Source organism: Dasypus novemcinctus, chromosome 3, assembly GCF_030445035.2.
Source record: "Dasypus novemcinctus isolate mDasNov1 chromosome 3, mDasNov1.1.hap2, whole genome shotgun sequence".
NCBI classification, from domain to species: Eukaryota; Metazoa; Chordata; class Mammalia; order Cingulata; family Dasypodidae; genus Dasypus; species Dasypus novemcinctus.
In genome coordinates this window covers 28,363,148-28,383,470 of record NC_080675.1, presented here as the reverse complement: position 1 = coordinate 28,383,470, position 20,323 = coordinate 28,363,148, and the positions used below count along the sequence as shown (strand labels likewise).

Sequence of the window (20,323 nt, the reverse complement as noted above, 5' to 3'; positions counted from 1 at the left end):
GAACATCCAAAAGAAAAAAAATATGGGTGGAAAAAGCAAGGGGAGGAATTTTCCATAACAAGGCTTATTATGAAACTATCATATGAAACTCATAATTTTATAAGTAAAAAACAAATATTGGCAATTTCTCATGCTTCAACCTAGTAATTAAGACTGTGTAGTATTGGTATAGAGAAAGACAAATAGACAAGGAAAATTCAGAATAGAAAGCATGGGGTAAGACCCATGACCCATGCATATGTGGAAACTTGTCACAACTAATATTATAGATCAATGTGTTACGGATTGAATTGTGCCTTCCAAAAATACATGTTTGAGTCCTAATCCCTGGTGCCTGTGAATGTGACCCTATTTGGAAATTGGGTTATTGCAGAAGGATTTAGTTAAATTAAAATGAGGTCACACTGGAGTTGGGTGGGCCCATAATCTGATATGACCAGTGTCCTTATAAAGGGGAGAAACATGTGACGATGTGGGGTTGCAGAATGCCAAAGATGGCCATCAAACCACCAGAAGCTTGGGAAAAGCAGTAAAGGATTCTCCTCTACAGGTTTCAGAGGGAACTGAGTCTTGTCAACACCTTGATTGTAGACTTCCAGGCTGTGAGACAGTAAATTTCTCTTGTTTAAGCCACCCAGTTTGTGGTACTTTGTTATGGCTACTCTAGGAAATTAATTAAGAGGGGTGTATGTGTTGGAGGGAGGCATATTCAATTAAAGGTGCTGAGATAATTATCCAATAGGAGAATAAAGTCAAATTAGATTTGTTCCTCATAACATATACAAAATTAGCTCTATATGGATAAAACATATTAAAAGCAATTATTAAAAATACTGGAAGAACATACAGGAGAATAACTTTATAAATATCTGTTTTCCACTTCTTCAGTAGTAATAGAATTATTAGATAACCACATGGTTGTCCAAAGTACATTTCCTAACCTTCTTTGCAGATTAAGTGGTCATGTGACAAAATTCTGGCCGATGAGATTTAAGAAGAAGCATCCATAAGTTAGCTTCCAAGAACCTCCTTAAAAGACAGTTGGTACACTCTCATACATTGCCCCTTCTTTCTTTTATGTTCCTTCTTCTACCCTTCCTCCTGTCTTGTTTAAGTCTCCATTATTTTAGACTTCTGTTCCTTGCAGTCAAACCTAATGCTAAATAGTACAATCTGCAATGACATTTCTGCAACTCCTTTTTTCAAAAGGCATAAAAGAGAGAAAACCAATACATAGGAATAATTTATAGAAACATCCACTTTTATTAGACTAAAATGGAAGAAGGACCAGTAAAATAGCGGGATAAAAAAGCCTTAAGAGTAGACGTTCCAAATGCTTTTGAAATATGGAGAGTGAGGACTGAAAAAAATTACTCCTGAATTTCTCTAGATTAGAAGGAGGCCACTGGTGACTTTAGAGGGCTATTTCCAAAGAATGACTAAGAATCCAGTGAAGCAATAGAGCACTCAAGGGATTATTGCCACTTGCACGTTACTTGGATGCCTTCCAGCTCGACACAAAACCAGCATACTGACACATTTGGTGTTTCTGGGCTACGGGTGTAACTAGATTTACCTGAATCATCAAGAAACAGAAATAGCCCTTACACTGGATAATTTATTGATGTTTCCTCCACAATCATGGCACACCCAGTAGGAACATGCCTGAGTTATTCTATTTGGTCACTGGGATGGCAAATGCCAATTCAATTGGGATTCAATCTATCCCTCTCCCTAACTCTTACAGTTGTAACTGGAATGTGGGCTTCATATCACTTACCAATCTCTCTGTACAGAAACCCTGAGTACTAGAAAAAGGGGAAAAAAAAGAAGATTCAAGCCAGAACTTTGAACTTTGCAAAATATGAGTAGGCATTCCTTTACATACCCAAGGGAAGTGCTTTAGAAAAAGTGTGCAGGAACTAAAAACACATGTGCAAAAAAAAAAATTTTTCCACATGAAATATTTGTAAAGGATAAAATTAGGGCATTTCAGTCATTACATTATATAATAGCCTATATTTATATGTTTATAATTGGAGTACCTTATATGGGTAAATTAAGTAGGGACGCTGATAAAAAGAAATAATTAGAGCAGTGATTTGTTGAAGGGAGAAGGAGAGTGCCCTTATTTTACAAAAGCAAAGGAGATTTGTCTTTGTAGGATGATAACTATGTTGGAAATGGGAGAGTTAACTTCCTCCAGGACCATTAGAGGGTGGGGATACCTAAAATTTCCCTTAGAATTTTTTTCACTTTAATGAAACTTTAAAACTTTAAAATGTCAAAATGTCAAATATTTAGAATATGCTCCTTCTCCCAATAGAATTGGTAGAGGACCTAAATCTCAAGCAGTAAAGGTAACAAAGATAGCCTGTATGGTATTGATAAACAGAACATAAAAGGTGATGAAAAAAAAAAAAAAGGTGAACACCTACTGGGTGAAGCAGTAGTAAGTGGGGATGCCAGCTCCCACAGGCAGGGCCTATGAGGACATTTGGTCTACACACGTGATAACAAAATGCCTAAACTGCCCCACTAGGGTTGTCTAAAATGTGCAAGTCAAGATTTTTGCCTAGATTACCTTGACTGTATCAACTATACAGTCCACTCCACCCCTACTCTCACCCCCATGCTCACTCCATTAAGATTGAAGTTCTTATCTTTTTCTGGAGATGGAAGAGAAATGTGAAGGAAAGGAGAAATTCAGGAAAGGAAACAATGGTTAAACTCCTTTCCCTGAATCAAGGACGGGGGTGTGGGGGTGGGGGGTGAACTCTTAGATATCAAGCATTCTCCAGGTTCAATCTCCCTTGTTTGGGCCCCTTAAAATGATCCCAATTAATAAAGAGATGCATAGAATCTCTGACTCTGCTCTGAAAGATCTAGCCAGCAGCAGGAACCAGCATTGTTTCCCCTGGATATTTAAACTACAAGGAACAAGCGTCACCACATGTTCCCATAGATCCAAACTACAGCAGGGATCTGGTCAGCTTTGAACTCCCAATGGCTAGATGTGCAAGCTCACCAAAGACATTTCATTAACCTCATGCTAACGAGACCATACATTTTCCTGCTCGAAAGTTTTCAACTTTTTGCACTAGTTTATAGTGGGGTTTTATTATGAGACTCTTATTACTCTAGCTTATCTTCCCTTTAGCTATTAGACAAATCTAGACAATGTCAGCTAAGGTGACAAAACAGTGAATCCTCATCTTGTGAAAATTGGAAAAGGATTATGAATACCTTTACAAAGGTATTCCTTATATAATGCATTACAACCAGGAATTTTATTATATTCTTTCTTGGAATATCTCTCAATGGCTAAATGCAGGCTGGAAACCTCTTCCCTTATGTCTTAAATGTACTTTTTTCATATGGTTCTTCAGTTTCTTCCAAAGCTCTTTCTCAGATGGAATCAAATGGCAAAACTTCAGGATGGTAAGGCTCAGTACATTTGGAGATTAAATCTAGTACATATCTTTCTTTGTCTTAGATTTTTCTCCTTGCAACCAGATGGTAAACACTTATCATGTGGGAAACTATATAAAGCACTGAATGTAGTGCTTTATATCTAACAGGTACTCAAAACATTTGTTGGTGCATGTCTTTTTAAAATATCTGCCCACCCAAGAGAGGGAGGAATGTAAAGCATAGTTCTTATCTGTAGTTCTCTTGACTTTTACTGAACTGAATCATCTCTTCTAAGGGCAACTGACATATTTTAGTGTCTTTGCTTTTTGACTGATTTTTCTTCTTGACTTACAACTAATGTACATTTAGTAAATACATGTTGACTTATTCAGTAGAGCCATCTTCTCTATTTAAATCCTTCCTTTCATTATAGGTCAATTCAAGTCCTTTCAAATGCCACAAAGCTTCCTCTGAGAGTCTTATGCATAGGGCCTTTTTTCCCTCTAAAACTATTCTTACTGATTGCCCATATTCAGTCAATTGTCAAGGTATCTCTGTATTCATATTTAATCTTTATTATTAGCGAAATTAAAAACAGGCCACTGAGTTAACTTCTGATATCTCTGTATGTCCCCAGGACATTTTGTTCTCCTTTAAGTAACAAATCCTACTCTATGGCAACAGATGGAAATGTAATTCAAGGTCATTAGATCAGAGCCCTTCCATGGGAGTATGGTCAAACACTGTTAAGAAGGACCTATTTTCCTTTCAGTTCCAAACTATAATAATATATCAGGAGCTTCCTCCAGTTATATTGCCCAACATAAGCCTCAAAAGGAGAAAGCTGACACCCAGAAAATAGCAGAGACAAAAGACCTAGCCAGTACTGAATGTTTCTAAGTTCTTAGATCCAGCTGTCCCTGAGGCAAGTTTCAGCCATATCATTTCCAGGGTTATGGGCCAATAAACTCCAATTTTTTCTGTAGACTAATTTAACTTTGTCACTTGCAGAGTCCTGAATAATCTTTGAGGAAGTTATGTCTTAGTGAATTTAGTTTTACTCCTTTTGTACATCCCATCACACCTAGCAAAGGCTCCCATGAATACAAACTTAACAAATATTTGTCAAAGTAATGGTTCTTTAAATTTGTATTAAAATTCTAAAACATTGAGTAAGAAACTACAAATATTAATGAAATTATTATATTTAGAAAAGTATGAACAAGCTCAGTGTCTCTCCACAGGATAACTTGCCTGTTTTCAGGTGCAAAATGCACTTATTTAGCCATGTTGCAAAACATTACGTTTTATTAACAGGCCATTGCTTCCCTAAACCATTCATATCCTCTATACTGTTTCATAATGGAAAGTGCTTGATATATAATTTTTTCCTTCCACATTAATCCACTGCCAGTCATATAACAAATAAGCACACATACAAACACATACACACACACCACTCTCTACTGCTTTAAACAACATCTTGGAAAGTTTATTTATTGCACTTAGAAAACCTGGAATGTAAATCTAACAAAGTCAAAGTTTGCTCCACATTCTCTTGAGCAGGCCCTTTCCCATGAATTCTGTGAGCTATTTGTTCATGAATTTGGAAAGTAACAGAAGACTTTAATTTTCTTGCCTTGATTTCCTTGAAGACTCTGACACTCCACATGAGATCAAAATAACCTGGCATCACTGGCTATTTTCCCCACGAGTACCAAGGAAAAAATATTAGAATGATGGATTCTCTTTCCCTTCTCAACCACCAATGTGTTCTAGCTGGAGGCAAGGTCTATAGAGAGAGGTAAAAATGAAGAGAAACACAGTAACTTTATTCTTTAACTCAAAGTTTATTAAAATACAAGAACAAATTGTAAAAGCACACATACCACTCAGCACCAATATAACACTTTCTACTGATAACTCTCCAAACATTTGTTTTTGCAACTGAGAAGCAGATACACACATGCATTCTAACCACATTACCCCAGTACTCATAGCATCAGATCCCGAATATTCTCCTTGTTAGGGAGACTAAGATGAGGAGAGGCAAACTAATGTGGCTACATCCAACCACTAACTGAGTCGATGCCTCTTTCGTCAGTAGTTATCATTGGCACACTGGTACCCTCTGAACTTCCCAGTCTCCCCATTCGGGCGCCCGATTACTTGGGCTAGCGATAGAGTCCGGTGATTATGTGGTGCAAAACTAAACACAACTGGCCAACATTCCCTACCAATATCTTTTAATTGCTTTGGTTATAAAGTATTGGATACTCATACGATCCTAACACACATAAAAACCACACCAACTAGTGACATGGTCTGGAGAAGTGCAGAGAGTATTTTATTTATTTCCCCCTTTCTGTGGGCTTCTTTCATTTATGTGTTTACCTGTCTGGTTTGTTTTTTTATTTTTTTGGTGGGGGGATGGAAGAGTTGAGCCAAACTAGTGACTTCATTAAACATCTGGGTCTTCGAAATCTCCTCAGTAAATATTAAATAAACTCCCTTGGAGCTCTCGAGCTGCTGCCAGAAGTGGGCAGCAAGCCCCAACTTGCATGAGCAGTCTTGTTTGGATATCTGTACATGTTTTCTTTCTATTGGTTCAGATTCACCTTGGAACAGAACTGAGTCTGTTAAATCTGAGACCTTGCTTCTGGCCCTCTCAGGAATCTAGGGCATTAGGAAATGGCCCAGTGCTTTGCTCATCCTAAAGTCACTCAGCTGTACTCAGCAGTCTTCCTCCAGTAGTGAGAATTTTTTTTTTCCCTGAACTTCCCAAATCAGTAGACCAGGGTCTCTAGGTGCTTCCCCTGTAAGCAATTTCCTGCCCATCCCAGTCTCTGCCCGCTTCTTTCATAAAAGCAGCTTCAGGACACTATCAAGAGTGTCAATCACTGAGCAGAGGTTGATTACTTACGTCCCATTCTGGACATACAGCTGACAACTTGGTCTGACTTCTATTTTTAAGGTAAAGAGAAGTGGGGAGGAGGTTGCAATGTAACCAAAAGTATGTTAGCTCTGATTTTTGGTGATATCAATTTTTTTTTTAATGCTCCTGGAATTAAAAGCCACACAGTCGATCCCCACTGGTGATTTAAAGACATCACAGTAGTCACTTTCTGAGATGCTTTAAACACAGTAAAAATTTCTCATTAACCCTTCAATGGGACAGAAGTAGGCGTCTCCGTTTTCCACTTTACAATGGCTTTGTGATTCTAACTAAGCTTATTTTCCAACCACCAGTCAGAGATCAGGTGGGAAGATTGCCCAAGCTCACCCTCCTGTGATTAACAGAATGGGAAGTCCTGTAAATGTTTCCCGCTTGCTGTGAACACAGCACACAGGACGTGCCAAAAGTACCTTGGATCCACCCGCGGATTTCCCCAAAGGCATAGATAGTCTTAAACCTGCCTCTCTGGTACACTAGGCTGTGAGGCAGCCCCACACATGACCGTGCTATATTTCATAATTTTTATTCAAAAGAACAAACAGTGAAATACATTCAGGCAAAAATAAAAAAGAACAGGCTTTTCTTCCCTCCTTGATCAGAAAATGTGCATTTTCTGGTTAATGGGGGATCCTTTGACTAAATCAATATGCCACTTAGAGGTTGATAGTACCAAAAATCAGTAGCACATTCTATAAATGATGTGACAACATAGGACCAAAGATCCAAACATGAATATAAGTCATATTAAGTTAAATGACTGTCACTTTAGCTTTACAAAGAACAGAATTACCAATCTGCCTCTACAGAGGTCAGTTACATTTTAATAGGTATATTAAATACTTCATTATTGTCAGGCATTTCATTCAGTTCCATTCAAGAAAGTCATTGTCTATTCCACTCTTCTAAGCAATAAAAATAAGTAATTTTTGAATAGTTCTGAGACTATAAGTCTTTCAAACACTAATCCAAATGCTATGATAATATCTAAAATGTATTAGAAATCATTTCAATAATAGACAAGTGAATTCTGTATAAAAGCTAAACTGATAGGTCCATGTAAACACAGCCTATGGTGTTTAGTTACTATGAAAAACTCAAGTTTATATATATATACATACACACACTCAAGTTTATATATATATACATATACACACACACGCATTTTTTTTTTCCTTGTGAAAATAAGAACTACAATACTTCAAAGGAATATGCTTTATAAACGACAAGGTAGGTAGGTGAGTATTGACAATTGACTAAATTTTCTGGACATACCAGCTAAATATTGATTCTTTCAAATAATGAGTTTTTGACAAGTTGATGAAAGATACATCACAGGAAATCATAAATTGAAGTTGAGATTAATAAGCTATAGAAATACAGGTTATTATAACCTGATAACTCCAAACCATTCCACATATTGTAGGATTCCTGAGTTTTGTCAATTTACTTTCTCCATTGGCCTTTCAACACACTTTCTTCCAGAAAACTCTCCTATTGAACATATCTTTCTCTCCAGTATTCAGTCAACTTTCTGGTGTGTTTACTTCCTCTGCTCCATTTCTCCCTTGGACTTGGACTATCCCCAGGAAGAGGAATTGTCTGCACACACACAACCTTCTCTTTCTTTTAAAAAAAAGCACAACTGGGTGATTTTTCTACCACCCTTTTCCCCAGACAACTAGCACTGTGTTACTCAAAAATCATCCCCCCACCAGCTTCTCTGACATCCTGTTCCATTACCATATATATAGAACAAAGGGGAAATTTAAGGACGACATTTAAGGGTGTAACCAATTTTTCATTTTACTTTTCTAGAGTACCATATAAATCTCAACAGCATTGTGAAGGCAAAAATCAATTGGGGGCACAGATAAACCTTGAGTGTATAGTTTAAAAATTTTGGAGTCTGAAATAATCTATTTTTCAATATGACTTGCCAACAATTCATTAGACATATTTTCAAAATTCACTTTGTTTCTTTGTGAATGTTTTTTAAAGAATTTTAAACACTAGAAATTTCGATATTGCTGTAAAAAAATTCAGTTGCAATGGCGCTTTAATATCTTAGCAATAAACCAACCAGTGGTGTGACTGTTATTTTGTTTGTTTGTTTTACTTTTGGTTCTTGATCATCCAGTTCTTTTTCCTCATTTCAGGCAACTATTCCAGGAACATATTTTTAAATTATAGATATCTTTTTCTATTAGTTTTACTTGGTGGCTCAATTAGTAATAGCATGGTCATAAGAAACTTTATATCTATGAATATAGACACACTGATTTTGATAGCATTCTCAAATTTACAAGAAAAAATTCTATGGTACAAAATTAGGGAATGTTATCTTTAGATATAATTTACAGGTAAAAGTCAAGTGCATTTATTTTAAAGGGAAACATGGCATATATACAGCATTATATTAATGTACTATAGAAACCTTAGATTACTAGATTATAGAAACCTCAGATAATGGAGCCACAGGAAGACCCACATTGAAATTCATATGTACATTGGCATTCCATTTACCAAAGTCCATGTATACTAGATTGAATTATATCAAATCTTCCAGAATTACTGATGGGAATTGTCCCAAACTAAACTCTTTCTCTGTTGTGCAGCTGTTTCTGACTTGGTTGCTTCTGCCTGTCATTCATTCACCTCCTTTTGAAGGAAAATGGGACTGTAGCTGAGTGGCAAAAGCACCTGTCCCACATAGTAAATGAGAAGGTATATACATGTGAGCAAATACTTTTGATCTCAGCTTTCAGAGAATATATTACTATAGAGACTGGGACCAGGAATGAATGATGCCACATCATAATTATAAGAATAGGGAGGAACAGACCAGTACCACTATACCCACTGGTTTTTCCTTTAATAGGTACCATGGGGTTTAATTCACACCACATACACAGTTTCAAGAAGTAACTATTTCTAAAAAAAAAAACCCTCATAAATATAAATATTAGAGGCATGCTTTTTTCAATCCCCTTTCTCAATATTAGAGTATATGATAAGTGCATTATTTTCACATTTGTATTCCATATATTTTCAGTCAAACTTCTTTTTCTGTCCTTGTGTATGTTTCTGTGGCAAACAAAATGGTCCCACTCTCTACAGCTTCAAGATAAAACTCTGTGACACCTCCAAACCTTCCTGCCTCTTTTAGTTTATCAAGTTGACTCTCTTCTATCTCTTTCCCCATGTATCTAGAAAGTACCCCTCAAACCTCAGGTAATCATTCTAAGCCTCCAGATTGAGGGATGAGGGATTATTCTTGGTGACTACTGTGAATTCTGGGCTATTTAGAATGGCATATAGCACTGCATGCTAGAAACGAGAACATCAGAAACTGTAGTTCGTTAAACACTGAGGCCATAACCACATGGCCTTGGGTTAAGGACTCATTAGAACAAAGTGTTTGAAAATTTTCCAGTTGGGCTTATCCATGCTAAATAAAGCTTAGGAAATACCCTTTATCCTAAAATAGACAGTAGCTTCCCTAACATAGCAGTATTCAGATAAGTCTTTTCTTCTGTCCCAGAGCATGCATCAGTTATATTGCTTCTTTCTTAAGGCAGAATGAGCACATGCTGAATCAGGATTTCTTCTTCTCCATCTTGGGATCTTTCGCTCAGGACTTTTCACTAGGAAGGGAATGATGGTGCTACTAGTTAGCCAAATACTGTGTGAGTGGTAAGAGAAATATTGAGATATTAGAGGATTGATCTTCTGACATATAAATTCCTTTCAGTGAGGCAATGGGACTCAGTTGAAATGTTTTCAGTTCTTAGTTTCCTTTCCTTTACATAATTTTTTAAAATAATAAGCTCTATTACAATCATACCTTTAACCAGCTAATCTAGATTTCATCTCTTGCTGAAATTCTTCTCCAGCCAGTGCCGGACTTCTTGAAGATTGTAGCAGAAGGGTCCCTTTCCTCCCAAATAAACAATTTTCTGTCTCTGCACAATGCACACACGTTCAAAGGCTACCCCATAAGCTATGTTGGCATTATTGTCCATGCGGTCAGCCACAACATGGCACTGGGGTGGCAAGGAGAAACGGTCCAGAAGCTTGTGGACTGCTGCACATCGGTCTTCCTGGTTCCGGTGCTTCTTTACCTCAAAAGACAAAGAGGAGCCCCCAGGCACCGCCCAACCATCTGAAGGATGAGCCTCATCAATGTAGACCAACAGGAAGTCGGCCACTGAAGAGAACTCTTCTATCAGTTTGCTGAAGGCTGGCAACTGGCTGGTAAAAGGAGGTCAAGTGGCTGAGCCAAAGTTGATCACCAGTGGACGCTCAGGGCTGGCAAAGTCTAGAAGGTGGCACTCTGCTCCATCCTCTGTCTTCTCCTGAGCACTATTTCCACTATTGTCACCTCCTTCAGGATTAGAGACATGCACCACACCGGAATTGGGGGCATCTTCACCCAATTTCACCTGATATTGAAAAAAAAAGAAAGGGAAAGAATACTACATTAAACACATTGCTGCTTCAACTCCCTCTAAAAAAATATAATTGGCTCCAATAAGCTGTGGTTCTCCTTCAGAGCACATGAAACATATATCAATTTGAGTAAAGAAGCATCATGACAGGTAAGGTAAAGAATGGCTCAAAAGGAAAGAAAGATGCTTTTCATTCAGTATAGCCACTGGAAGTAATTATTTTCATCATCAAAGGCACTGCAGTTAAGTCCTTTCATAATTAAGTTGAGGCTGGTTTTCTCTACTATCCTGACCTTGCTGTCAATGTTTAGCACACATTATGTAATGAATGATTAATTGACTTAATTTTAAAAGTTAAAAAAAATGAATGGTGTACTTCAGGACAAATTATCAGAGTTTGGGGACAGAGTGCCTCTTTCTGAATTCTTTCTTCTGAATTCTAAAATACTCAGACAGGACTTTTATTTTCTTGCCTGGTGCTAAGTCATTTAATTGCAATCAATGCACAATGATACTGATGAGCTTTACTCCTTGCCAGAGCTAGAAAACCTGGGGTCCACCATTTACAAAAAGGGCTATTCTCTTGTACGCTTCTCGAAGCTTCAGCCTTCCTATCTATTAAATGGCTATACTACTGCCTATCTTCCTCATGAAATCCATGGGAGATTGGGAAAAAAAGCTCTATGGGTATAGGTTGTCATTATTAGATGCCACCCTATTGTGTGAAACAGAACACCATCTTCCCTGGACAATTCATGTTTAAAAAAAGAAGAAAAATGTCCTGAAAGGGGATTTGTCTCTTCAGTAGTACTGTGTTCTCCCTGGAGATTTCTGCTGCTACTGTTTACATTGGTGGTTCCTATCATTAGAACCTCCCCATTTCCATTAAATTAAATATGTATATAAGTAAACACATAAATAAGTAACACACAGACAAAAATATACAGTTATTCCAGAATTCTACTTTCAATTAATTTCTCATTTTCCATGTGTCTTTTGTTTCCCTCTTTTTACCTGAAAGTCACAAACCAGTTTTGTTGTATTTTTTTTTTTTTTTGGTCATACATTTTATTAATAACTTGTAATTTCTAAGTTCAAGACTCCTCTGAATTCTTAAACATTCAGGCAGAAAGCTGTAGAAGAAACTTGTTCTATGCTCCTCCTTTGCACATGGTTTCAATAGTTGAACACAAACTGAAGGAAAGTTTGTGGGCATTTGAATTTGATCTGTAAGCCGATACTAAAAAGCAGGCAACATAAAAGAGACAATTACTTCGGTTTGAATTAACACAGTTGGCTCTTCCCCTAGAATGGTTTAATCAAAGCCAATAACTTAGACAACTTAGAGACAGTACAAGTGATTTTTACACAATATCCTTAATATCGCAAAACACCTCAGATTGGATTGACTCATTTTCCTCATATAAATACAGCCACATATAACACTGCTGTTAACTGAAGTCACTGAGAAGTGAATGTTAAGATTGAACAAACTGATATAATACTCTCAAGGGCTTTTATTTAGCAGCTTCTATCTAATGTTAATGTATAACTAATTTTAACTGTAGGGAAAGAATTGAAGAAAGTCCTTTCTCCCTTCTGAAATACATTTAGCAGGGCATATCTGAAACAAGCACTGTTAGGTTTTTTGTTTTGTTTTGTTTTTTAGGCAATACGTATCTTCTTAGAAAAGGATGCTGTTTATGTTATTGAAGTGAGTACATTTGTTTTGTCACCACCAGGAAGAAAATTATTTTACTGTTATAAATTTGTAAGTGACACCAAGTGGAGAAATAAATAAGCCACTTTTAACTGGATTATTTTAATATGAGCTGCCCTAGTCTTTGAGGTATTATAATATACCTAATGTTTAAAGACATATATTTTACAGATCTAGTTGGTTAGGAGATGTAGGTGGTGGGTGACATTACCATCACTTTCTCTTGAGATCTTACTTAAAACAGCAATAATGATCTAGAAGGGCTACTTTTTAACAATATTGTTGTGTTGCCTTCTTCAGCCTCCTGTGATATTAAGACTTGAAAACTGATCATAAATGAGTCCGAACTACTAGGTGTTACAGCAGCTTCATGGTAAGTAAGCAACCTGCACACAGGAGAAAAATAATCTGTGGTCTATAGACTTACAGGTTCTCAGTAGGTAAAAACATCCATTTGATTTTTACAATAATTTTTGGGAACTAAAAACAATTGTGTGTTCTTGTTAAATGGGTCTCTGACTCCCTGACACTCACCTGAGCAGAACTGTTGATCCTTACATTATTCCTGATTCATTAAAATGAATAATCAAATCTGATGCTTTAAGTCATAGTTGACTCTCTTATTACCTGTCCATAATTTTCTTGGAAAGTTGAAGCACCTTTTTCTTCTAATGACAACCTATGGGTCAGCAACAGAATTCTTTCCAAATTACCGACATTTTGCCTTAGAAAATTTAGGACAAGCCCACCTTGTCACTCTAAGATTAAAACAGGAGAATTTAGCAAACACATGAGTTTTTTTTTTTTTGGGGGGGGGGCATATATTTTGTTAAGCTGGGAAATATTTTTTAAAACTTTGTTGAATGAATTATTGAATGAATGCTAGTTTTTATAATCCTAAGTAGGGGTCAGTGAAAATTTTTACACTAATAATAACATTGACCTGTAGTTAATATAGCCATATGTGGATGATGGATGAGGTCACTGAGGCAAATAATTTAGAAATGTGGATCTTGAAGCCTTCCTTGTAGCATAATGACATAACCAACACCCAATGCTATTGATTTGTTCTTGATTATCTCAGTTGGTCAGTACATAAAACAAATTTGGCCAATTCTCTTCATTTTGTCGAGCAATTATGGGATGCAACTGTAGACTAGTGTGTCATAAATGGAAATCCTTGTTCATGAGGGTGGCTAGATAAGAGAAAATACATAGGTCAGATCAATGCTATTAAAAAAACTAAGAGGGAAAATCACACACCCACAATCCATAAGCCCAAGTGTGAGTAGACCAGTAGTCTCCTTTATATGCATCATATATTAATCATAAAATTTGTCCATCTTTGCTAAAAACTGATCTAAAAACTTGACAGCACTAAGAAAAAAAAAGTCTAGAAATTTTACAAATGAAGGTTTTCTTTAAACCAAAAAAAAAAATCTATTAAAAAACATTACAGTTCATTTTCTCATATCCCTATTTGATTACCATGAAAGTTAAATTCCTAACATGAGCAGAGGTTCAAATAGGGAATTTCTTGGTTTTCACTGTTATGCATCCTGCAGAGATGGAATGGGAGAATCACCATTGTCTTCAGTGATGGAAGATTCTTTGCTTTCCCCAAGAGCAAAGCATTCCTTGACAAAGAGCCAAAATGATGAAAAAAATAAAGTTGGTCCCATAATAACATTAGGCTGCAGGAAAGAAGCTCAACAAAAACAAGTTATCCCCTGGTACTTCCAAACTTTGTTTTCATTTCCCACAGTGGCACAGAAAGTCTCCTGGCCACAAGTTACCTATCATCTTAATTTCTCCTTCTTAGAGGGTTTGTGTTTGGTTTTTGTCCTTAATGAGACATATTTGCCAAAGAAGCATTCAAAAGGCATTTTTTACTCTTGCGGAAGAGTAATTAGGTCGGTACCTCTTTCCCTGCCAGCATTTGCCGCTCTAAAGAGAACCCTGCCCAGTATTTAATGCCCAAACACAAGAAGCATCATTTCCACTAATTGGTCTTGAAGTTCCGATGTTCCCAAAGGGTCCCTTTATTTTGCAAGGATCAGAAAGGACATACGTAAAATGTGATATCGTCATCACTGACTTTTATCTCCCTCATCTGCACTCTTAGAGTTGTCCTTTCTCATGCTGTGCAATCAACATCAACACAATATCAACAAAGAAGGTACATAAGGGGGTTGCATTTTTACAACAGACCACATCTTTGGGCCAAGCCCAAATGTTTCTATAGCCATATTCATAATAGGAGTATAAAATATATATTCATACTTATAAATATGATGATGAATATAACTACGTAGCATAAACATAAATGTGATTCTCTAAATAATGGGATTCCTTTTACTGAATTGTTCAGTTCCTGGAGTAAAGGATAATGCTACTTTAGCATGTGGACTGTGAAATGCAGGGCGAGGAAACAAAAAGAAAGAACCATTCATCAAGTAGAAGCTGGAAATAGAGCATATACTACTAATCTTGTTTAATTCTTTTCCACAGCCTAAGAAAGGCGTCTGGACAAAACATCACCTAATCTCATGACAGAAAGTAAAGCAAATGATAAAATTGTGGGGGCATGGGGGGTGCAGAATTTCCTGTTATACAATGTCCTGGAAATGGCTTATTAATATTAACTATCAGAAAGTTTCAATTTTTTGCCCTAATGACCAGGCTACATCAATGTCTTTACAAACATGGCTAAACAAGTATTAAGTAGCAATTTAACCATTTATATTCAGATTGGCAGAATAAATCAGTTGAACACTAAGCTACCAACTCCTTTTTCTGGGCTCAATTCCCTTTTGATTGTTCTCTTTTTGATCTGTACCTTGAAAGCATAAGCTCTAAGCCATGTCATGTCCCAAAGTTCTATCCAAGTGATAGATACCCTCTAGCCATGGCCTTTTTTGTGTTCTTTTGGGAATGTTTCTCTTTTAAAAGAGCCATTTTCCATTGTAGAAATGAGTGTCAAAAGGCTTACGGTTAAAGAGGAGGAGGAAAATGTTAAAGAGACCCTTTCAAAACCAAAATTATATGTTCAAATGAATATGTTTTCTGTGCCACTGCAATATTAACCATGCAGAAGCTAAACTACTTGTCAGCATCTATAGTGTGTGTTTACTTTTACACTTCATTTAGGTAGGGGCCAGGCTCCCAGACAGGTCAGTTTGCTTATTGGTTGCATTTTTGAGTCTTTAGGCACCAGCACAAGGATGCAGTGTTCAGATGCATGACACTAACTAAGGAAAATTAAATAACAAATATCTGTTGTTCACTTTGGAATCTGTCACGTGTTTCTGTAGACATTTTTCCAATCAAAACTATGCATGGAACCTCTTTAACTGAAGACACAGTATCTTTAAAAGTTTCTCTATAAAGTTAATTTTAAATCCTATTCAAGATTTTAATGAAGGTTTTTTTATTTCATATTTTACTTTTGTTTGCCTCTTTTTGCCTCTTATAGAGGCAAAATACAGGGATAATACTTTAACACTCTTTTCTCTAAATATCTTCCCAAGTATCTGATATTCAACAATAAAGAGAATTAAAAATGACATGTCTAATTTTATCACATGTGCACACATCCCTCATTCCTTGGAAAACTTTGCTTTTGGGGACTGAAGCACCAAAATAGTGCAAAGAGATTATGAAATACTGTGATGCTGTATAAAGCAAACATCTTCTGGTGTGTCTCCAGAAATGGCTATACCCAAAGATGGTGTCACAGATGACATTCAGAGAAGTGATTCAACCTGTTTCAGAGGTTTGGAGTGACCCCCAAATACCACCAAAGCCATCAACACCCTTGCCATACTTGGAGACAGAGGGAGACCAAAATTCAGGGCAAGTTGTGTTCACAATGTTTCCATTCATTGCATACTCAATCCAATCTTGTCTCTGGATATGTGGGTACTTGAGTTGGTTCTTCTCATGGTTGCTCTTATGTAAATAAGTGAAAGCAAACATAATAACATCATCAGTCATGAACTTGGTCATTCATAGAAAAAAAAAAGAGTCAAAAAAATATGGGAAAGGAATACACTATACAAAAAGAGAAAAAAAATGTACATCCATCCCATTCCAGGAATATGAATAACAAAATATTGCAACACAATGGAATACTATACATTAGTGAAAAAATAGAAAGATCGCCAAAGAGGCATTTGTTTGTTTTTCCTTTTTTATTTCAATAAGATACTTAATGGGGAGAAACAACCTCATTTAATATTTGTAGGTAACATTACAGCCCTGATTCTTTACTTGAGAGATGACATTTATATAAGATATATATGCATGCAAGTAAAAGTCTATTAAGAAGTGATGTTTCTTTCATAGGCAAAGACAATTATCTTTCAAAAAAAGTAACAACTCGATATGTTGAGATTAAACCACTGACATATCTATGTTCTCTCAACACACACAAAATCAGATGTAAATGGGAGGCAGGTGGACCTCCTAATTAATAATATACGTGAAATAGTGTACAATACCCTAACCTCCAAATCCCCCATTCCCAAAACAAAGCATACAAATCTTAAATACATATATTTGTGGAACTGAAATTATCTTCCCAATATCTCCTAGCTCACATCTCCCATTCACCCCCACATGTAATATAAATGGGTTTTTTACTGTTGAAAGTTTTAGCATCAATCCATATTCTTATAAAGAAATTTCCATTTACTAATATGAGCTCTTGCCACTCACACAACTTTAGGATAACATGTGCAAACCACCTGCAAGTTACTGTTAACAGTAAAAACAGGCATTGCAATAAAACTTCCCTGATTTAAATGAGATATTTTCTTCTTGAACACTTGATCGATTTTCAGTGGAAAATCCTCACCCTGGATTCTTTGTGATTAGAATAACTTATTTTCCTTTCTTGGTGCATAGCATTTACTTTCCTAGTGTTTATTTATGGAGGACCCAGTCCCTTCCCCAATTTATTCTGAATTTCCCATCCTGTTTCTGGGGTGTTGGCTGCATATAGTGGGCATCTTCATTGAATGCCTGGCTTCCATATACCTCTCAAAGTCTGTTCCCTAGTATCTTGGGCAAGTTTCCCCAGTACTGTTAGGGAAAATCCAGATCTTCTGCTTCAATAGCACCTTTTGCTAGAAGAATTAATTTATCTTAAGCCCAGGGCCCTTCAATAGTCAAATGGGCCAGAGGGGAGGGGGCAATTGACAAACAAAAGACCAGTGCATGTGCTCCTCTATTCTCCTTAAGATCTGAGCTGAGAACATTCCACCACCATCTCTATGCATCATAAAGGCTAGAACACCAGCATTCTTCATTTGGAAACCAAGATCACCAACTCTGGTTATCCCCCGTCCCTGGGACAGGACCTCTGGAAGTGCTTGAGACCACTGCTTCAATGCTCAAGGCACATGTTTCAACAGCTTGTGACTGTGATGGACCACAGACCCATACACTCTTTCTAAGACAACTTATTTTACTTTTGAGAAACAAAAGCAAATTTGGTTTGCCTTACAACATCTGGATTGTTGACAGCCAGTTCTCAGATATAACTGCGGCCAAGTGGTATCTAATATCTCAGGACAGAGCCTGGTTCAAATTCGTATCAACGTAGAGGACACTGCACACACCGTTTGGCTTTCATTAACTCTTACCTCTACCAACTCACATTTGCTGAGACCATTTCTTAAAACCTCAACTCCCTGAGGGTTTTTTGAGGAGAGCTTTTCCTTTTATCGCTTTGCAGTGTCCTAATGCACCTCCAATAGACTCACATCAAGCAAAACATCAACAGTCCAGTCTCAACTAAGAGCAGAATAAATGCAGCAACCCCAACTCAACTCCCATCATTTTTTTCCCCCAGAATTACTTCACCGGCACAAACATGCCCGACTCCAAGATGACTGTAAGATGTTAATGATCTTATTAGAGACTCCTTATTAGCTCACACAGGGTCATTATGACTTAATCTCCATCACCCTCAAACTTAACCTCTGTGACAGGCTGAGCTGGTAAGCAGGGCTGACTCACTGGAACATCACCTCTAGGCCCCCAAATAGGGGTCCACAGTCCTCACCCCATCGCTCCCGATGACCTCGGTCCCAAACATGGGAGCGCGTGCCCCTGCTGACCTAAGCAGAAGCATGCTCGCCGCCGCTCACCTGTTTGTAGGCATCGAGGAGGAAGCTCTTCCAGACGCAGCGCAGTCCCTCTGAGGTCAGCATGCGCCGCCACTCGCCGCGAGTGGACTTGGAGCGGCTCAGCAGCAGCACCACGTGCTTGAGGAGAATGACCGAGTCATAGAGCGCCAGGAAGAGGCAGTTGGAGAAAAAAACTGGCAGAATTTGCAGTGTGATCAGCAAGTCTACGCTGAGGATGCCCATCTTCTCTGCCTCCTGAGGAGTCAGTCCCCTTGTGCGCTCTGGTTCCCCTTCACCCTCTTATTTAAAATGGGGGTGGTAATAGACGGGGTGGGGGAGGCAAGGGGGGAGGCTAGGGGTGGGGGGAGAAGGAGAAAAACTAAATTAAAAGGAAGCCCGAGTTGTCTTCTCTTTCAAAGAAGCAGAAATGGCAAGACCAAGTGCAGTCTTTCCAGCCCAGAAGTTGGAGTGTGCCCATCAATTCATTCAATTCGGAACTGCTGCTTCCCCCCACACCCCCAGGATTTAAGATGTTAAAAGAAAAAAATTAAAAAACAACAACAAAAAAGAAAAAAACTGGCGTACCCGTCCGTCCCTAATCCAGTTACCCCTCTCTGAGTCCGTTAAAGACAGGCAGTTCTACTTTCATTTCCAAGCACCTATGAGACGGTGGCACAGATTGCAAAATTTTCTTTAGTTTTCATTGTCTCAGTGTTCTTTAAACGTAGCCTGTTTCTTTCTCGCAATGCCAGAGTTTTAAAGATGTGCTTTAAGGGTATTTTTTTTTTTTCTTTCTTTACTCCGTTTTACACCCACTTTCAGTTCTTCTTCTAGCCTGTCTCCCTCTCATCCTTCCCCAGGAGCGTCTAACTAAGCTTTTTCCTCTCTCCCTCTGGCTTCTCCTTCCAGCTATCTGTCTGTGGTGCAAAGTGCCTCATTCTGCAGCCCAGTGAGTCTCCCTGAAGCCTTTTATACATTCCCTGGCTAATTGCTGCAATAGAGAAATGAAAGCCTAATCTTGGTAAAGATCTTGACGTCATTGAGAAACAGGGCTTTACTTTGGCCAGGATTGCAGTGAATAGCAAAGCAAAACTCAACAACTTTTTTTTTTTAAGAAGGTGGGGGTGGGGGGAGTGGAATTTTGCTTTGTGATTTAAAGAGGAAAAAAAAATTAATACCTTTGATAGCTTTCAAGAAATGCTTCCTAACTTTGGAAAAAGTAATTTAACATCACGTATAGATTGATTTGGTAAATATCTCTGATGATCATCATCATCATTATTCTTACTACTACTAATACTACTATTAATTTATGAGGTTTTGGAAAGAAAGGATCTTTGAAGGCAGGTCAAAATGAAGCAGCAAAATCATAGATGGTCTTGGCTCAGTTTCTTGAAAGATGTGCTTACATGTGTTCTTTATACCTTTACCCTATGACTCTGTCTCTTCATCAGATTTGTGACTAGTTTCTTTAAATATTTTTGAGTCATGCAAATTGAGTTTGTGAGGTGGAAAACTTTTAAACTATTTGAGTATCATTATAGCATTTCTGGAAAGCTTCTTGCAGGCTTCCTTCCCTCCCCCAACCCCCCCCCCCCCCCCCCAGCATTACCAAAGTTTCCAGTGCAAAAAGAAAAAACAAACAAACAAA

The 20,323-nt window shown here is 37.6% G+C and overlaps 1 protein-coding gene and 1 long non-coding RNA gene across 3 annotated transcripts; one reads left to right on the top strand and one right to left on the bottom strand.

The window, feature by feature from the left end:
- Positions 1–5,244: 5,244 nt before the first annotated feature.
- On the bottom strand, positions 5,245–18,915 carry DIO2 (iodothyronine deiodinase 2). The gene is given in 3 exon segments (XM_004470896.4): positions 5,245–10,239; positions 10,242–10,812; positions 18,694–18,915. Coding segments are annotated over 3 exon segments (816 nt in total). The 3' UTR covers positions 5,245–10,216.
- LOC131277800 (uncharacterized) lies at positions 17,884–19,248 on the top strand. 2 transcript variants are annotated; one of them, XR_009184870.1, is made up of 2 exons: positions 17,884–18,946; positions 19,098–19,248. It is a non-coding gene; the product is annotated as an uncharacterized lncRNA (long non-coding RNA). The 2 variants fall into 2 exon arrangements; XR_009184871.2 differs by having other exon boundaries at positions 19,092–19,248.
- Positions 19,249–20,323: the final 1,075 nt, after the last annotated feature.